Source organism: Panthera uncia, chromosome A2 (genome assembly GCF_023721935.1).
Source record: "Panthera uncia isolate 11264 chromosome A2, Puncia_PCG_1.0, whole genome shotgun sequence".
Lineage (NCBI taxonomy): Eukaryota > Metazoa > Chordata > Mammalia > Carnivora > Felidae > Panthera > Panthera uncia.
The window spans coordinates 120,728,446-120,746,610 of NC_064816.1; the positions used below are offsets into that span (position 1 = coordinate 120,728,446).

Here is an 18,165-nt window from a genome sequence, read left to right on the forward strand (position 1 = left end):
ATAGGAAACAACCTAGATGCCCAGACATAGGACAGTATTTGAATTATCTACGGAACATACCCAGTGTAGTACTATGAAACTATATAAAGAATGAAGAAGATCTCTATGACATTATATGGGATTGTATCCAGGATAGGTTGTTGCATGATGTATACAATAGGCTGATAAACCAAAGTGCAGAAGACTAAGTATTCTACCTTTCATGTAAGTAAGAGGAGATATGATAAATATATATATATAATTTATTAGTGTAAAAAAGAAAAAACAACTAAATGGGAAAACCAGAAAACCAATGAGCTATCTTACAGGAAAGGCAGGACCAAGGTGAAAAGAAAACTGGAGAGAAAAGGTAGAGGGAATGAGAGGGAGTGACATTTTCTGAGTACAACTTTTTATATATTTCTTATTCTTAGAAACATGATAATATTTCACCCCCAAAATTAAGTAATTAAAATCAATCAGGATGGAACTACTGCTTCTGGTCAAGTTGATATAACAGGAATCACACATACTCTCCCATCTGAAATAACTAAACTCAAGCAAAATAGATTATAAGAGACTACTGTGAACAGTTAGATAGTAACAAATTGATTACATAGAAGACACACATTCCTAGAAGCAAACAATCTACCAAGACAGAATCATACAGAAACAGAAACTCTAAGCATACCTATAATTAGTAAGAATATTGAACAAATAATCAAAAACCTCACAACAAAGAAAAAAATCAAAGACCAGATGGCTTTATTGATGAATCCTACCAAACATTTAAAGAGAAATTAATGTCAATTCTTCTCAAACTGTTTCAAAAACTGCAGAGGAGGGATACTTCCAAACATATTTCTTAAGGCCAGCATGACCCTGATACCAAAGCCAGACAAGGACACTGAGAAAACTTACAGACCAATATCCCTGATGAACACAAATGGAAAAATTCTTAACAAAATACAAGCAAACCACATTTAACAGCACACATTAAGAGGACCATTCACCATGATTAAATGAGATCTTGCAATGCTAGGATGGTTCAACATATGCAAATCAGTTAATGTAACATGCTACATTAACAGAATGAGGGATTAAAAATCACAAGATCATCTCAATAGATGTAGGGAAAGCATTTGAAAAAAATTAGTGTCCTATCATGATAAAAACTCTCAACAAACTAGGAATAGAGGAAGATTACCTCAACACAATAAAGGTCATATTTGAAAATCCCACAGCTAACATCATCATACTGAATGGTGAAAAACTGTAAGCTTTTACTTTAACATCAGGAAGAAGGCAAGGTTGCCAACTTTCACCATTTCTATTCAACATAGTACTGGAAGTCCTAGCTACGGCAATTAAGCAAGAAAAGGAAGTAAAAGGCATAAAAAATTGGAAAGGAAGATGTAAAATTATCTCTGTTTGCAGATGATGTGATTTTCTACATAGAAAACACACACACACACACACACACACACACACACTTGGAATAAATAAATTCTGCAAAGAAGCACAACACACAATCAACATGAAAAAATATGTTTTGTATTTCTACACACTAAAAATGAAAACTCTGAAAAGGAAATTAAGAAAATAATCCCATTTGTAATTGTAATAGCCTCTGAAAAAAAAGTATTAAGAATAAACTCAAACAGGTAAAAGACTTAATACATTGAAAACTATAAAACATTGCTGAAAGAAACTAAAGACACAAATTGAAAAACAGTATTTATCTTATTTCACAGAGCATGATGCCCCCAAAGTCCAACAATGTGGTTAAAAATGGCAGGGGGGCACCTGGGTGGCTCAGTCGGTTAAGCGTCCAACTCTTGATTTCAGCTCAGGTCACGATCTCACATTAGGTCATGATCTTATGGACTCATGAGATCGAGCCCCACAAGGGCTCTATGCTGAGAGCACAGAGCCTGCCTGGGATTCTCTCTCTCCTTCTCTGCCCCTCCCCTACACGTACACATTCTCTCTCTCTTTCTCTCAAAATAAATAAATATTTTTTAAAATGTCAGGAAAACTTTACATATTTACCTTTAGCTACTATTGCGTGTGCCCTTCATTTGTGTAGAGCCAGACGGACATCTAATATATTATTTCTTCCATCTGAAGGACCCCCTTCAACATTTATTTTAGTGAAAATGTGCTGGTCATAAAGTCTTTGTGTTCATTTTGAAGGATATATTGTCTGGGTATATAATTACAAATTCCCAATGTTTTTTTTTCTTTAAGTATTTTATAAAGATGTTGCTTGACTATCTTACTGCTTGCATTATTTTTCTTATGAAAAATCTTTTGACATCCTTACCCTCTGTTCTTCTACATTTAATAGGTCTTATTTCTCTGGCTGTTCTTAAGATTTTCTCTTTATCACTAATTTTGAGCAATTTGATTATCATGTGCCTTATTTAGCTTTCTCTCAGTTTCTTGTACTGAGATTCAACAAGATTTTTCGTATCTCAGTTGGTAATTTTCATCAAATTGGAAAAGTTTTGGCCATTATTTCTTCAAATATTTTTCTACCTCCTCCCAACTTCCCTCATTTGGACATGTACTTTATTTTCCTATATGAACTGTAAGTGAGGGATTGATATATCACCATTTTGCAATCCCTATTTAATTAGTGGATCTGGCACTAAGCATTGATGGCTGCCACCATAAAAAGAGAGGCACCAGATATTATGTGCCTCCTGCTAAAAAAAAACAATACTATGGACTTGCCAAAGGAATCAAATCTGAACCTGTCCAAGTTTTAGATCTAATTACTAATATACAGTTGACCCTGAAACAACACAGGTTTGAACTGCATGTGTCAACTTAAATTTTTTTGGTAAGTACAGTACAGTACTGTAAATGTATTCTCTCTTCCTATGATTTCCTTAATAACACTTTCTTTCCTCTAGAGCTTACTTTAAGAATACAGTACATAAGACATATAACATACAAAATACATGTTAATTGACTACTTATGTTATCAGCAAGGCTTCCAATCAACATTAGTTACCAGTAGTTAAGTTTTTGGGGAATCAAAATTATATGTGGATTTTTAATTGCATGGGGATTTAACATCCCTAGCCCTTGCACTGTTCGAAGATAAACTGTATTATAAATAAAGAAGGCAAAGGAAGACGTAAAATCACCCAATGAGGATTCAAAGAGCAAAACCTAGACCACAGCACCTTCCTGTGCTGTGTTCAATGACCTGAATTCTTAACAAATAAATTTCTTGGAAACAAAACCAGGAAGATATATAGAAAAGCTGTAGGTAAAAATAGAAAATTAATTGATGAAACTAAATGAAAGCTAGGAGTAATTACCATAATCAAGACAGCTATTCCTGCTTTAGAGCAGTGCAAGGGAGTTATAATTGGGCAGGACACACAGAGGGCTTCTAGAATGGTTAGACAAGTTCTAATTTTGACTTGACGGCAGCTTAAGTTACTTTGTCAAATAACAGTTCATTAATCAGTATTTATCACTACTAGTCAGTACTAAGTACATAAAACATTTGTTTTATGTAGTTTTCTACACATGTGCTATATTTCAAAACAAAATGCTTTCATAAAAAGGGGTAGATGATTACAAGTACTTTACGTTGTAATACTGACAAAATTTGACAAAATGCTGAAAGGTTTTTGGGGAGAGAGAAAAAGTAGGGATTACTTATTTGGGGGGGAAAAGAGGCTGGGGACCAAAATATTAAAATATAGGGGAAATCCCAAGAGTCCATCTATGCACCATATGTGGAAAAGTGCCACATTTTGGTATTACTGTGGTTCATATCATTTCTAATCATTACAAAAAGAGAATACCCCAATAACATTCCAGTGGAGGAAAACACTCCATGCTCTGGCTCATGAATATTAGAAGTGTGACTCTAAAGTAATAAAACAAATTTACTGAACCACCCTTCCAAATACATAATCCAAATGAGTGTTATCCCATGAAAGTAAGTCACATGCATTATTCTCATCATGTTGCCATTGCTTAAAACAGTCTGAAGCTCCTCTTTCTAAACTGCCTTCAGAGATAAATTTTTTTCCAGAGATAATTTATGGTGCAAGAAAATCAGTCTAATTACTTTATTGTCGCACCATATTTCGATCAAGATCTATATTACCCAAGATCTAATCACCCACCTTGTTCACAAGACTTTGGTCATTTCCCAAAATTAAATCCACCCTTGAAAGATGAAGATTTGCCACCATTGAGGATATTCAAAAGAATGTGCCACCATCTGTGTCTGTGAAGGCATTTCAGAGGAGTTCAAAAATGCTTTGGGCAACGGCAGTGTCACTGCAATAACTAGTGTACTAAACTGACATAGAAAGAAAAAACTAATTTTTATCATAGATGGCATATTTTTAAAGTAAGTCTTATTAGCTTATGATTGTTTTTAAAATATTTACTTGGGCCTTGCCTTAAAGAGATAAATTTTGGATTGTATTCATTTTTCAAGGATAAGATAGAAAGCATTATTTGGGAAACAGTTTTTCATGTGAGCAATAATTCGGGAAGGGCACTATTTATTCTCCTAAGCTTATATCACATGGGTAAACCTACTATTTGACAGGTAAAAACAAATCTTCAGGAGCTTAGCAAACACTTACCCATGTCATTAACAAAGATGATGAATAATAAGAAGATAAATACATTGGATTTCCAAACATCAACACAAAACAAAGGAGAACTGAAATCTGAAAATTGAGGAAAAGAAACATCTGTTTTATTGTGATTAGATAAACAGCATGATGCATACTTTGTCTACAGGCATAGTCATTTCTAATACAAATGTTATATGCATAAATAAGACTGATAAATAGATAAGTAGATCTTGTTCAAATGATAATAGAATTTCAACACACTGATAGGTTTTAAGTATTTTCAACACCATAAATTATATACAGGAGAATTTCATTTTATTACTCTATTTGCTACTTGCTATAAAGAAAACAGAAAAAACACTATTGTTTCTATTGATTCAATGATGGAATAATATAGTAAGAAAGACTATAGTAAGAATATAGAAAGAATATAGTAAGAAAGTATTAATTTTCTAATCTTATTTTTGTTGGACTACTTGAAGATTTCTATAACTAACAAGGCCATATTTTATTTTCTTAGCTGAAGTATATATATATGTATTTAGAAAGTAAGATTTTAAAAATGCAAAAACATAAAATTTACAGGGTCATATTAATGCAAAGTGCTAAAAATCTCAGATCTCAGGGAGAAAAGGCAGTTTCAAAAGTAATGATAATAATAATAAATAAAACATTAAAAATGTTTAAAGTTTCACAGAACATAAAATGTCTATAGTTGATAGAGTGTAATCTATCTGATGTTATAGATGTAGATATATAATAGTATAATTTTTCCTTCTGGATAATATCAACATCATATACATTAAATACTACTTGGAGGATGTACCCCCATAAAATAGAGTCAGTTCTGTTTTATCAATCCTGAAATCTTATTTTAATATTTGACTTATAAATGTTAAAAATATTACCATGTTCATATAAATGATCTTCTGAAATTTGTTTGGCTCAATGTACCCCACAACATACATGGGAAATAATGAAGCTATCTGAAATAAAAATAGCAAAAAAGCACAAGTGAAAACAAGCAGAAAACAAACACTTCACTACCTATAAGTAAATATAAGAGTAGAGTTTATTTCCAATAATGATAATCAAAATAATTTGAACCAGCATTATCATTAAGAACTAGAATAGCTAGAAAAAATATTTCAAAACCTGAATGAAAGCCACACATCATTAACAAAGCAAAAAGAATTAGGAAGTTAAAACCAGAGAAGAGATAGAAACCTAGTGATGAGTGTGACATTTTGGGTTGCTTTTATCCCAGATGTAGCTGCCAATTCCAACAGAAGCAGATTCTAATAGAGGTAGTTGAAAGATCTCAATGGACTCAGTACTCAGGGCACACAAAGAACGAGATCCTCACTAAGTCCCCAAGCTTTGCTTTGGGATATAAGAGAGAAGCAGAAGTCAAGCAGCCCTCAGAAAGATGGAAGTCCACCTTTGAATCAGCTCATTCTCTCATTGTATGAGGGTGACTGAAGATTGGTAGTGCCTTTATCTGTCTAGTGGAACAAATTTCAATCTTCTCTGGAAGAAGTTAATATCAACCTAGTCCCAAAGTAACTCTGTGATTGTTCATGTACAATATCCAATACCGCATCAAAACCAACCAGATATAGGAGATATCTATTATCACCATGATAATAGAAACAGATATATAAAGAATCTACTTTATGGGTCAGTAAACTTTTTACGTAAAAAGCAGCTAGTAAATGTGTTATGCTTTGTGGGCCATGTACAGTCTCTGTTGTATACTCTTCATCTATTTTTTTTTCTTTAATAACACTTTAAAAATGTAAAAACCACTCAGCTCGTAAACTACTCAAAAACATGTCTGGCATCATCAGAAATAAACTTTCTTTCTGATATGTGGAAGGAAATAACAGATAAAATTGAGATTTCCTGGGGTGCATGGGTGGCTCATTGGTTAAGCATCTGACTTAATAGCTCAGGTCAGGATCTCACGGTTTGTGGGTTAGAGCCCCACATCGGCTCTGTGCTGACAGCGCGGAGGCTGCTTGGGATTCTCTCTCTCTGCTCCTCTCCCACTCGTGCGCTCTCTCTCTCTCAAAATAAATAAACTTTAAAAATTTTTCAAATTTCCAAGAGAGTTCTGAAAGCCATAATAGAAATTGAAATATATAAATTGATTACATAAATAATATGTAAATATGTAAATAAATTTATTACATAAATATTACACAAATTTATATGTAATATAAATATTAGAATAATCAATATTAAGAAAGATGGATTTATTTATTTTTTTAACATTTTTATTTATTTTTGAGACAGGGAGAGACAGAGCATGAACAGGGGAGGGTCAGAGAGAGGGCAACACAGAATCTGAAACACGCTCCAGGCTCTGAGCTGTCAGCACAGAGCCCGACGCGGGGCTCGAACTCACGGACCGCGGGATCATGACCTGAGTGGAAGTCGGCCGCTCAACCAACTGAGCCACACAGGTGCCCCAAGAAAGATGGACTTAAAAGCAGGTTAAATACAACCAAAGAAGTGATAAATTCGAAGGTAGGTCAGAAGAAAACATTTAGAAAAAAGAATGACAAAGGGATGAAAAATATATGAAAGAATATAATAGATACAGAACATACAGCGTAAAGGTCTAATATATTCTACTTTATATCTCAGAAAAGGATATAGGAATGAAATAAAAACTATATTTAAAGAGATTATATCGGAGAAATTCCAAACATTTACAGAAAAAAATCAAGCATCGATTTATAAAGTATTACAAATCCCCAACAAGGGATAAATTAAAACAAACAAAAACTTGACCACACTTGGTATATCACGGTCAAAACTGCTCGAAACCGAAGGCAAAGAGAAAAATTCTTTAAAAATCTGGACACTGACTTTAAGACTTACTATAAAGTTGCAGTAATCAAGACAGCATGATATTGGAAAAATAAGACAAATTAATCAATGCAATAAAATAGAAAGCCCAGGGACAGATCTATGCAATTACAGGCAACTGAAGCTTGACAAAGAAGCAAAGATAATTCAGTAGGGAAATGATAGTCTTGTCAACAAATGGGGCTGGAAGACTTGGACGTCCATGCACACACAAAAAAATGAACCTAGACCTAGACCTTACATCTCTCCAAAAAAATTAACTCAAAATGGATCTTAGCGGGGGTGCCTGGGTGGCTCAGTCGGTTAAGGGTCCGACTTTGGCTCAGGTCATGATCTCGCGGTTTTTGAGTTTGAGCCCTGCATTGGGGTCTGTGCTGACAGCTCAGAGCCTGGATCCTGCTTCAGATTCTGCGTCTCCCTCTCTCTGCCCCTCCCCTGCTCACACTCTGTCTCTCTCTGTCTCACAATAAATAAACATTAAAAAAAAAATGGATCTTAGGCCTAAATTTAAAACGCAGACTATAAAACATCCAAAAGATAACAAAAGGAGAAAATCTAGGTGACTTTATTTGCGAATGAGTTTTTAGATATAAAACCAAAAGCATGACCCATGAAAAAAATTCATAAGTTGAACATTTTTAAAATTAAAAACCTCAGTTCTGCAAAGACACCATTAAGAAAATTAAAAAACAAGGAAGAGACTGTGACAAAATCTTTGCAAAACCCATGTTGATAAAGGTCTGGTATGCAAAATATAGAACTCTTAAAATTCAGAAATAAGAAAACCCAATTTATTTTTTTTTTAATTTTTTTTTTAACGTTTATCTATTTTTGAGAGAGACACAGGATCCAAAGCAGACTCCAGGCTCTGAGCTGTCAGCACAGAGCCCAATATGGGACTCGAACTCAAGGGACCGTGAGATCATGATCTGACTTGAAGTCGGGACACTCAACTGACTGAGCCACCCAGGCGCCCCAGAGAACAACCCAGTTTAAAAATGGGCAAAAGATCCAAACAATTACCTTATCAAATAATATATACAGATAGCAAATAAGCACATATAAAAATGGTAACTGTAAATTAAAGCAATAAGGACATACTGCTATGCACCTATAAGAATGGCTGAAATCCAAAAACCTGATAAAACTGGCAATTTCTTACAAAACTAAACATAGTCTTACAATACAATCCACCAATCACACTCCTGAGTATGTACCCAATTGTGTTACATTCTTATATGCATACAAAATTCACACAAATGTTTCTAGAATCACCCAAGACTGGAAGCAACCACAATGTCCTTCAAAAGGTGAATGGATAAACAAACTGTGTAAATCTGTACAATGAAATATCATTCAGCAGTATTAAAAAATGAGCTATCCAGTCATGAAAAGACATGGAGAAACTTAAATGCATATTGCTAAGTGAAAGAAGCTAGGGTGAAAAGGCAACGTGCTCTATGATTCCAACTACTTGACATTTTATTTTCGTTATACTTTATTCAATTAAAGATTGCAGAACTCTACTGCAAAGTACAGTATTACCATTGCGTATATTTTAGAGGATGGTATTCACAGTTATTATGACTGAGCCCAGGAATTCTTTAGTTTGGGCCTTTGAACAGAAAAGTCCCATGCAATTTAACACTCAGTAGTAAAGAGGTTAAGAGTTCATTGTATGTACAATTTCAAAAAAATTTGTAAACACAGAAACAATGAGTAATTCATTCAAGAGTGCCAAGGAGATGTTTGTGTTAAACAAAGCTGAAGATGGTAATACTTTCAAGTACTAAACAATTTACCTGAATACAGTTTTCCAGTGCTTTGTCATACCTTAGCTACTTAGAGCTTCAAATACGTTTGTTTGTTTTTTTGAGACAATCCTATAAATTTAAATCCTATCAATGGATACTAGAGTACCAATGCTATCTCCACCCTAAAAGGTACTTACTTGGTGGTGTGGAAAAAAAGGCAAGGATACAAATAGCTCAGCAAACCTCTTTTCAACACATTATCAAGTGCCTCATAAAACAGAAGGTGACCATCAAAACTCACAGTTCAAGAATGCATAAACTATTACAAGTTTATTCTATAAATCAACTATCCAGAACTTGGGAGTTTGAGGCTAATATCTTACTGTCAAAGCCTTTGTCATTTCTTGTTCTCTCAGCCTAAATACCTTACTACCCACCTCCTTCCCCAGAAGAGATAAGACAAGTGGAATGTAGTTCCAAGCAATATACCAGGTAATGGATAATCAGAACCTAACTAGACTTAAGAATTTTACCCTTTTTATTATGGTTACAATCTCTACTAAGGAACCCCCTATTTTTTCCAGATTTATTAAGATGTAACTAACTCACAACATTATGTAAGTTTAAGGTGTATAACATGTTGATTTGACACACCTATATATTATAACAGGATTAGCACTTCAGTGTTAGCTAATATCTCCCTCCATTATGTCACCAAATTCCCATTTCATTTTTGTAGTAAGAACATTTAAGATCTACTCTCCTGGCAACTTTCAAGTATATAAAACAATATTGTTAATTGTAATCACTCTACTGTGTATTAGATCTCCCAAATTCATTCATCTTCCAATTGCAAGTTTGTGTTCTTTGAAAAATATCTCCCTATCTCCCACCCCCACATACTGGTAACCACCATTCAACTCTACTAGCTTGGCTGTTTTTGTTTCCACATATAAATGGTATCATACAGTATTTGTTGTTCTCTGCCTGACATATCTCACTTAGCACAAGGCCCTCAAGGTCCATCTATGTTGGCACAAATGCAGGATTTTCTTCTTTCTCATAGCAGAATATTCCACTGTGTGTGTGTGTGTGTGTGTGTGTGTGTGTGTGTGTGTGTGTGTATCCCATCTTCTTTATCCATTCATGTGTTGAAAGTCACTTAGGTTGTTTCCACATCTTGGCTATTGTGAATAATGCTGTAACAAACATGGAAATTTAAATATCTCTTGGATAATCTCTTTTCATTTCCTTTGGATATACACCTAGAAATGGAATTGCTGGATCATATAATAGCTCTATTTTTAATTACATGGAAAGCCTCCAAACTCTTCCATAGTGGTTGCACCAATTTAAATTCACACCAACAGAGCATAAGCATTCACTCCGTTTCTACTACATCCTCTCCAACACTAATTATCTCTTATCTTTTTATGTTAATCTCTTGTCAGATGTATAGACAAGTAACATTGCATCAAACTAAAAAGCTTCTGCACAGCAAAGGAAACAATCAACAAAGTAAAAAGGCAATCTATAGAATGGGAGAAACTATTTGCAGACCATATATCTGATAAAAGTTTAATATCCAAAATACTTATTACTAAACAAAACCTCCTAATACTCTAGGGAAAAACTAATAATGCTATTAAAAAATGGGCAAAGGCTTGAACAGGTATTTACCCAAAGATATGCAAATGGATAATATATATACAAAAAAATGCTCAATGTCACTAATTATCAGTGAAATACAAATCAAAACCACAATGATATGTTATCTCACACCCATTAGGATGGTTATTATCAACAACCAGGCAACAAGTATTAATGAGGATATGGAAAAAAGGGAACTCTTTCACACAGTTCACACAGTTGATACATATGCAAAATTGTATGGCTGCTATGGAAAACAGTATGAAGGTTCCTCAAAAAAATATAAAATAGAATTATCATATAATCCAGCAATCACACTTCTAGGTATTTATCTTAAAGAATTGAAAACAGGGAGGAGCCAAGATGGCAGAACAGCATGGAAGTTTTTTGTATGTCTCGCATCCATGAGACACAGCCAGAACAACACTAAACCATCCTACACACCTAGAAAACTGACTGGAGGATTAACACAACAATCTGCACAACCTGAACCACAGAATTCAGCAGGTAAATGGTGTAGAGAAGTGAACTTAGGGAGCAAGAAGGTGCAGGAAGGAGGGTGCTTTTGTGAGCGGAGAGAGGATGGAGACTGGGGCGGGGGATTGGGGGGCGGGGAAGTATATGGGAAAAGCACCCCTCCCCAAAAGCAGCTGGAGAGAAAGGGGAAAATTGGAAATAGCCGCAGGGACTAAACTAAAAAGAGAGAAAGGAGAAAGGAGAAGGTTTAAATTTCATTAAGACTGTAAACAAGGGGAGTGCAAAGTCTGCAACTCCACAGCTCAATACCGGCGGTGCTCTGGTGGGAAGGGCGAATCCCCAGGAACTGAGTGGGGTCTGGGAGGTTCCCAGGCCACACAGGGAAAAGCAGTTCCACTGCTGGAAGGACATTTGGTGGAGACTGTTGAAGCCACCTGGTCCCAGCAGACCCCAGAAAACCACATTCGCTGGTGCTGGAACAAGGTCATTAAAGGTGAAGCCTGGTGCCAGATGTGTGGTGTGATTTTCCATAATCCCTGAAACGCTGCTGCTACACTATCTCGTGAACTTTTTCTGGGGCGGGCTGGCACCTGGCCTCAGCCTCAGGGCATTGGCAGCAGCAGGGTTCCGCAAGCGTTCCTGGGTGCAGCTGGCATTCGGCCATTGCTCAGTGAGACCCTCTTGCAAAGGGTTGGAGACTTCAACACCCCACTCACAGCAGTGGGCAGATCATCTAATCAAAAAAGGAAACAATGGTTTTGAATGACACACTGGACCAGGTGGACTTAACAGATATATTCAGAACATTCCATCCTAAAGCAACAGAATATACATTCTTCTCCAGTGCCCATGGAATGTTCTCTAGAATAGACCATATACTGGGACACAGATCAGCCCTAAGTAAGTACAAAAAGATTGAGGTCATACCGTGCATATTTTCAGACCACAATGCTATGAAACTCGAAATCAACCACAAGAAAAAAATTTGGAAAGGTAACAAATACTTGGAGACTGAAGAACATCCTACTATAGAATGAATGGGCTAACTAAGAAGTTAAAGACAAAATTAAAAAGTATATGGAAGCGAATGAAAATGATAACACTACAACCCAAAACCTCTGGCATGTAGCAAAGGCAGTCATAAGAGGAAAGTTTATAGCAATCCAGACCTTCCTAAAGAAGGAAGAAAGATCTCAGATACACAACCTAACCTTACGCCTTAAGGAGCTCAAAAAAGAACAGCAAATAAGACCCAAAACCAGCAGAAGACAGGAAATAATAAAGATTAGAGCAGAAATTAATGCTATCAAAACCAAGAAAACAGTAGAACAGATTAATGAAACTAGAAGCTGGTTCTTTGAAAGAATTAACAAAATTGACAAACCACTAGCCAGTTTGATCAAAAAGAAAAAGGACCCAAATAAATAAAATCAAGAAAGAAAGTGGACAGATCACAACCAACACAACAGAAATAAACACAATAATAAGAGAATATTATGAGCATTTATAGGCCAATAAAATGGGCAATCTGGAAGAAATGGAAAAATTCCTAGAAACATATATACTACCAAAACTGAAACAGGAAGAAATAGAAAATTTGAACAGACCCATAACCAGTAAGGAAATCGAATTAGTAATCAAAAATCTCCCAAAAAACAAGAGTCCAGGGCCAGATGGCTTTCCAGGGGAATTCTATCTACCAAACATTTAAGGAAGAGTTAACACCTATTCTCTTGAAGCTGTTCCAACAAATAGAAATGGAAGGAAAACTTCCAAACTCTTTCTATGAAGCCAGCATTACCTTGATTACAAAACCAGACAGAGACCACACTAAAAAGGAGAACTATAGACCAATTTCCCTGATGAACATGGATGCAAAAATCCTCAATAATATGTTAGCCAACCAGATCCAACAATACATTAAAAAAATTATTCACCATGACTAAGTGGGATTTACACCTGGGATGCAGGGCTGGTTCAATATCTGCAAAACAATTAATGTGATTCATCACATCAATAAAAGAAAGGACAAGAACCATATGATCCTCTCAATAAATCCAGAGAAAGCATTGGACAAAATACAGCATCCTTTCTTGATAAAAACCCTCAAGAAAGTAGGGACAGAAGGATAAGGTCAGGAACAAGATAGGGATGTCCACTCTTGCCACTGTTATTCAACATAGTATTGGAAGTCTTAGCCTCTGCAATCAGACAACACAAAGAAATAAAAGGCATCCAAATCAGCCAGGAGGAGGTCAAACTTTCACTCTTTGCAGATGACATGATACTCTATATGGAAAACCCAAAAGATTCCACCAAAAACTGCTAGAATTGATTCATGAATTCAGCAAAGTTGCAGGATATAAAATCAACGCACAGAAATTGGTTGCATTCCTATACACCAATAACGAAGTGAGAGAAAGAGAAATCAAGGAATCGATCCCATTTACAGTTGCACCAAAACCCATAAAATACCTAGGAATAAATCTAACCAAGGAGATAAAAAAAAATCTATACACTGAAAACTACAGAAAGCTTATGAAAGAAATTGAAGAAGACACCAAAAAATGGAAAAAGATTCCATGCTCCTGGATAGGAAGAACAAATATTGTTAAAATGTCAATACTATCCAAAGCAATCTATATATTCGATGCAATCCCTATCAAAATAATACAGCATTCTTCACAGAGCTAGAACAAATAATCCTAAAATTTGTATGAAACCAGAAAAGACCCCAAATAGCCAAAGCAATCTTGAAAAAGAAAACCAAAGCAGGAGGCATCATAATCCCAGACTTCAAGCTATACTACAAAACTGTAATCATCAAGATAGTATGTTACTGACATAAGAACAGACACCCAGATCAATGGAATAGAATAGAGAACCCAGAAATGGACCCACAAATGTATGGCCAACTAATCTTTGACAAAGCAGAAAAGAATATCCAAGACAGTCTCTTCAGCAAGTGGTGCTGGGAAAACTGGACAGCGACATGCAGAAGAATGAACCTGGACCACTTTCTTACACCATACACAAAAATAAACTCAAAATGGATGAAACACCTAAATGTAAGACAGGAAGCCATCAAAATCCTTGAGGAGGAAGCAGGCAAAAACCTCTCTGATCTTGGCTGCAGCAACTTCTTACTCAACACGTCTCCGGAGGCAAGGGAAACAAAAGCAAAAATGAACTACTGGGACCTCATCAAAATAAAAAGCTTCTGCATAGCAAAGGAAACAATCAGCAAAACTAAAAGGCAACCGACAGAATGGGAGAAGATATTTGCAAATGACATATCAGATAAAGGGTTAGTATCCAAAAATCTATAAAGGACTTACCAAACTCAACACCCAAAAAACAAAAAATCCAGTGAAGAAATGGGCAAAAGACATGAACAGACACTTCTCCAAAGAAGACATCCAGATGGCGGACAGACACATGAAAAATGCTCCACATCACTCATCATCAGGGAAATACAAATCAAAACCACAAGGAGGTACCACCTTACACCTGTCAGAATGGCTAACATGAACAACTCAGGCAACAACAGATGTTGGCAGGGAAAGAGGATCTCTTTTGCATTGTTGGTAGGAATGCAAGCTGGTGCAGCCATTCTGGAAAACAGTATGGAGGTTCCTCAAAAAACTAAAAATAGAACTACCTTATGACCCAGCAATTGAACTACTAGGCATTTACCCCAGGGATACAGGGGTGCTGTTTCAAAGGGGCACATGCACCCCCATGTGTATAGCAGCACTTTCAACAATAGCCAAAGTATGGAAAGAGCCCAAATGTCCATTGATGGATGAATGGATAAAGAAGGTGTGGTATATATATACAATGAAGTATTACTCGGCAATGAAAAAGAATGAAATCTTGCCATTTGCAACTACGTGGATGGAACTGGAGGGTATTATGCTAAGTGAAATTAGTCAGTCAGAGAAAGACAAAAATCATATGACTTCACTCATATGAGGACTTTAAGAGACAAAACAGATGAACATAAGGGAAGGGAAACAAAAGTAATATAAAAACAGGGATGGGGGCAAAACAGAAGAGACTCATAAATATGGAGAACAAACTGAGGGTTCCTGGAGGGGGTGTGGGAGGGGGGATAGGCTAAATGGGTAAGGGGTGCTAAGGAATCTACTCTTGAAATCATTGTTGCACTATATGCTAATTTGGATGCAAATTAAAAAAAAAAAAAAAAATAAAACAAGATAAAAACAAAAACAAACAAAAAAGTATTGAAAACAGAATGTTGAAGAGATACGAGCACTCCCGTGCTCACTGTAGCACTATTCATAATATCCTAAATGTGGAAATAACCTAAATGACAATCAATGGATAAATGGATTAAAAATGTGTCATACACATACAATGGAATATCATATGTCTTAAAAAAGATGTAAATCCTGTAATATGGCACAATATGAATGAGGATGATTCATAATTTCATTATGCTAAGTGAAATAAGCTAGTCATAGAAGGTCAAATACTGCATGATTCCACTTATATGAGGTATTTAGAATAGACAGACCCATGGAAGCAAAGAATAGAATAGTGATAGCCAGGGGCTAGGTGGGGGTCGGGGGGGGGAAGAAATGGAAAGTTGCTAATCAATGCATATAAAGTTTCAGTTATGACATATCAATAAACTCTAGAGATCTGTACAACACTGAGCTTATAGATAACAATACTGTATTCTATCTACACTTACCAAATTTGTGAGGATGGGATATCTTATGTTAAGTGTTCTTACCACACACAGATGCACTTAAAATTTTTTAAGACACAGGGGTGCCTGGGTGGCTCAGTCAGTTAAGCGTCTGACTTCGGCTCAGGTCATGATCTCATGGCATGTGAGTTCTGTGATGACACCTCAGAGCTTGGAGCCTGCTTTGGATTCTGTGTCTCCCTCTCCCTCTTCCTCTCCCCTACTTGTGTTCTGTCTCTGTCTCTCTCTCAAAACTAAACATTAAAAAATTAAAAAAAATAATTTGAAGGCACATTACATAAAAATAAAAGGAATATTATGCTAAGTGGAATAAGTCATACAGAGAAAGACAGATACCATATGTTTTCACTCTTATGTGGATCCTGAGAAACTTAACAGAAGTCCAGGGGGGAGGGGAAGGAAAAAAAAAAAGGTTAGAGAGGGAGAGAGCCAAAGCATAAGAGACTCTTAAAAACTGAGAACAAACTGAGGGTAAATGGGGGGGTGGAAGGGAGGGGAGGGTGGGCAATGGGTATTGAGGAGGGCACCTTTTGGGATGAGCACTGGGTGTTGTATGGAAACCAATTTGACAACAAATTTGATATTAAAAAAAATAACAACTAAAAGGAGTATTTAACAACTGTGCATATCATAATATTACATCAACACATTTAAAGAATAGATATTGATCGACTGTTAAAGTAGAAGATTTTAACACATTCCCCCTCTAGTAACTGAAATAAGCAAACAAAAATAGTAGATAACAAAAAAAATTGAATAGCATAATTAAGAAACTTTGCCCAATTAACATATGTAGAACTATACACCTAACAAATATAAAATATCCAATCTTTTAAAATGCATCAAAAATAGAAAATACCTGGGAATAAATCTAATGAAAGATCTGTAAGGTCTCTAAAAATCTATGTAACATTATTAAGGAAAACTAAACAAGAACTAGTTAAATGGATATATATCATGTTTTGTGGTCAGAAAACACAAGATTTTAAAGATTTTTTTTTTTTTTTTTACTGAAATGAAACTTCTTCAAAATGAAAAGGAAAGGAATAGGTATGGAACCTCCTGAAATTTCATCTAAATATGGGGGAGAAACAAGTCTAGAATGAAGGTTTTAAGAGGCAATAGGAGAAAAAATGCAGTTGCTTTCTGCCGGTCTCCTTTTGAGTCCAGCTCATTTAATATGATACAGTGGTTAAAAGGAAGTTCATAAATTCCCATGTGAGGAAAATTAATCTTGACACTAATTATGAAAAATGTGTCATATAGGTACTTATATAGAAAAGCAATTAGATAATAGAGTACACTCAATTAATTATAGTTTCACAAAAGGTACAGAAATGTTCTTCAAATGCATATTTCTTTTATTACTGCTGCATGAAAGCTGAAGGCATTTTAGCAAGGAAGTAAGATAATATAGCCAAGTGTGCAGCCTTCAACAGAGAAGAGTTCAAAGGCCTTAGACATGCAACAAAAATAAACTGGAAAATGCTGGAGCTTTGCAGTTGGATAGACTTGATTTGAATTTAATCTTTGAGCCTCTCTTTATCTATAATACCCATCTGACTGGACTCCTTGAGGATTAAATGATCAACTGTGAAACTGAAATCTGGCATATGTTAGTCTCCCTTTCTTTCCTCTCAGAGACCAGTATCATTAGGATATACAAGTCTGGACCACACTTACTAAGTATCACAAATAAGCTGTGGCTAAGAGAAACACTGAAGGGGCGAAAATTCTGCTCAGTTGCTGAAATGTTGCTGTTTGAATTTCTGGTTGAAAAGAGAGCCCTCTCATTAGATACAAGCAACAGAGTCGACATTCTGTTGTGAAAATGTGCTTCTTTTCTTGCCCCCAGACGAAGGTTTCATCATGATTCTGCAGACACTGGCCTTAAAGTGAGTAGGTGTCAACACACTGTACACTTTAAACTTATAAATTATTGCTCATCAGTTGCATCTCAATAATGAAAGAAAAAAGAAAAGAAAGAAAGAAAAGCCTAACACATCTTTTGAATGGATCAAAAATCATTAAAGCGATATCAAAATTACCCAAACAGCTACTTAAGCAG

The 18,165-nt window shown here is 35.6% G+C and overlaps 1 protein-coding gene across 2 annotated transcripts in view; it reads right to left on the bottom strand.

Annotated features, from left to right (window-relative positions):
• Nucleotides 1-18,165, bottom strand: part of DPY19L2 (dpy-19 like 2) — a 95,014-nt gene that overhangs the window by 44,828 nt on the left and 32,021 nt on the right. For both annotated transcript variants that reach the window (XM_049641687.1, XM_049641689.1), the window contains 2 exons: nucleotides 5,510-5,587; nucleotides 4,608-4,694 (listed from right to left, as the gene is read on the bottom strand). In XM_049641687.1, coding sequence (XP_049497644.1) covers nucleotides 4,608-4,694; nucleotides 5,510-5,587 — 165 coding nt within the window. The remainder of the gene's footprint in view (nucleotides 1-4,607; nucleotides 4,695-5,509; nucleotides 5,588-18,165) is intronic.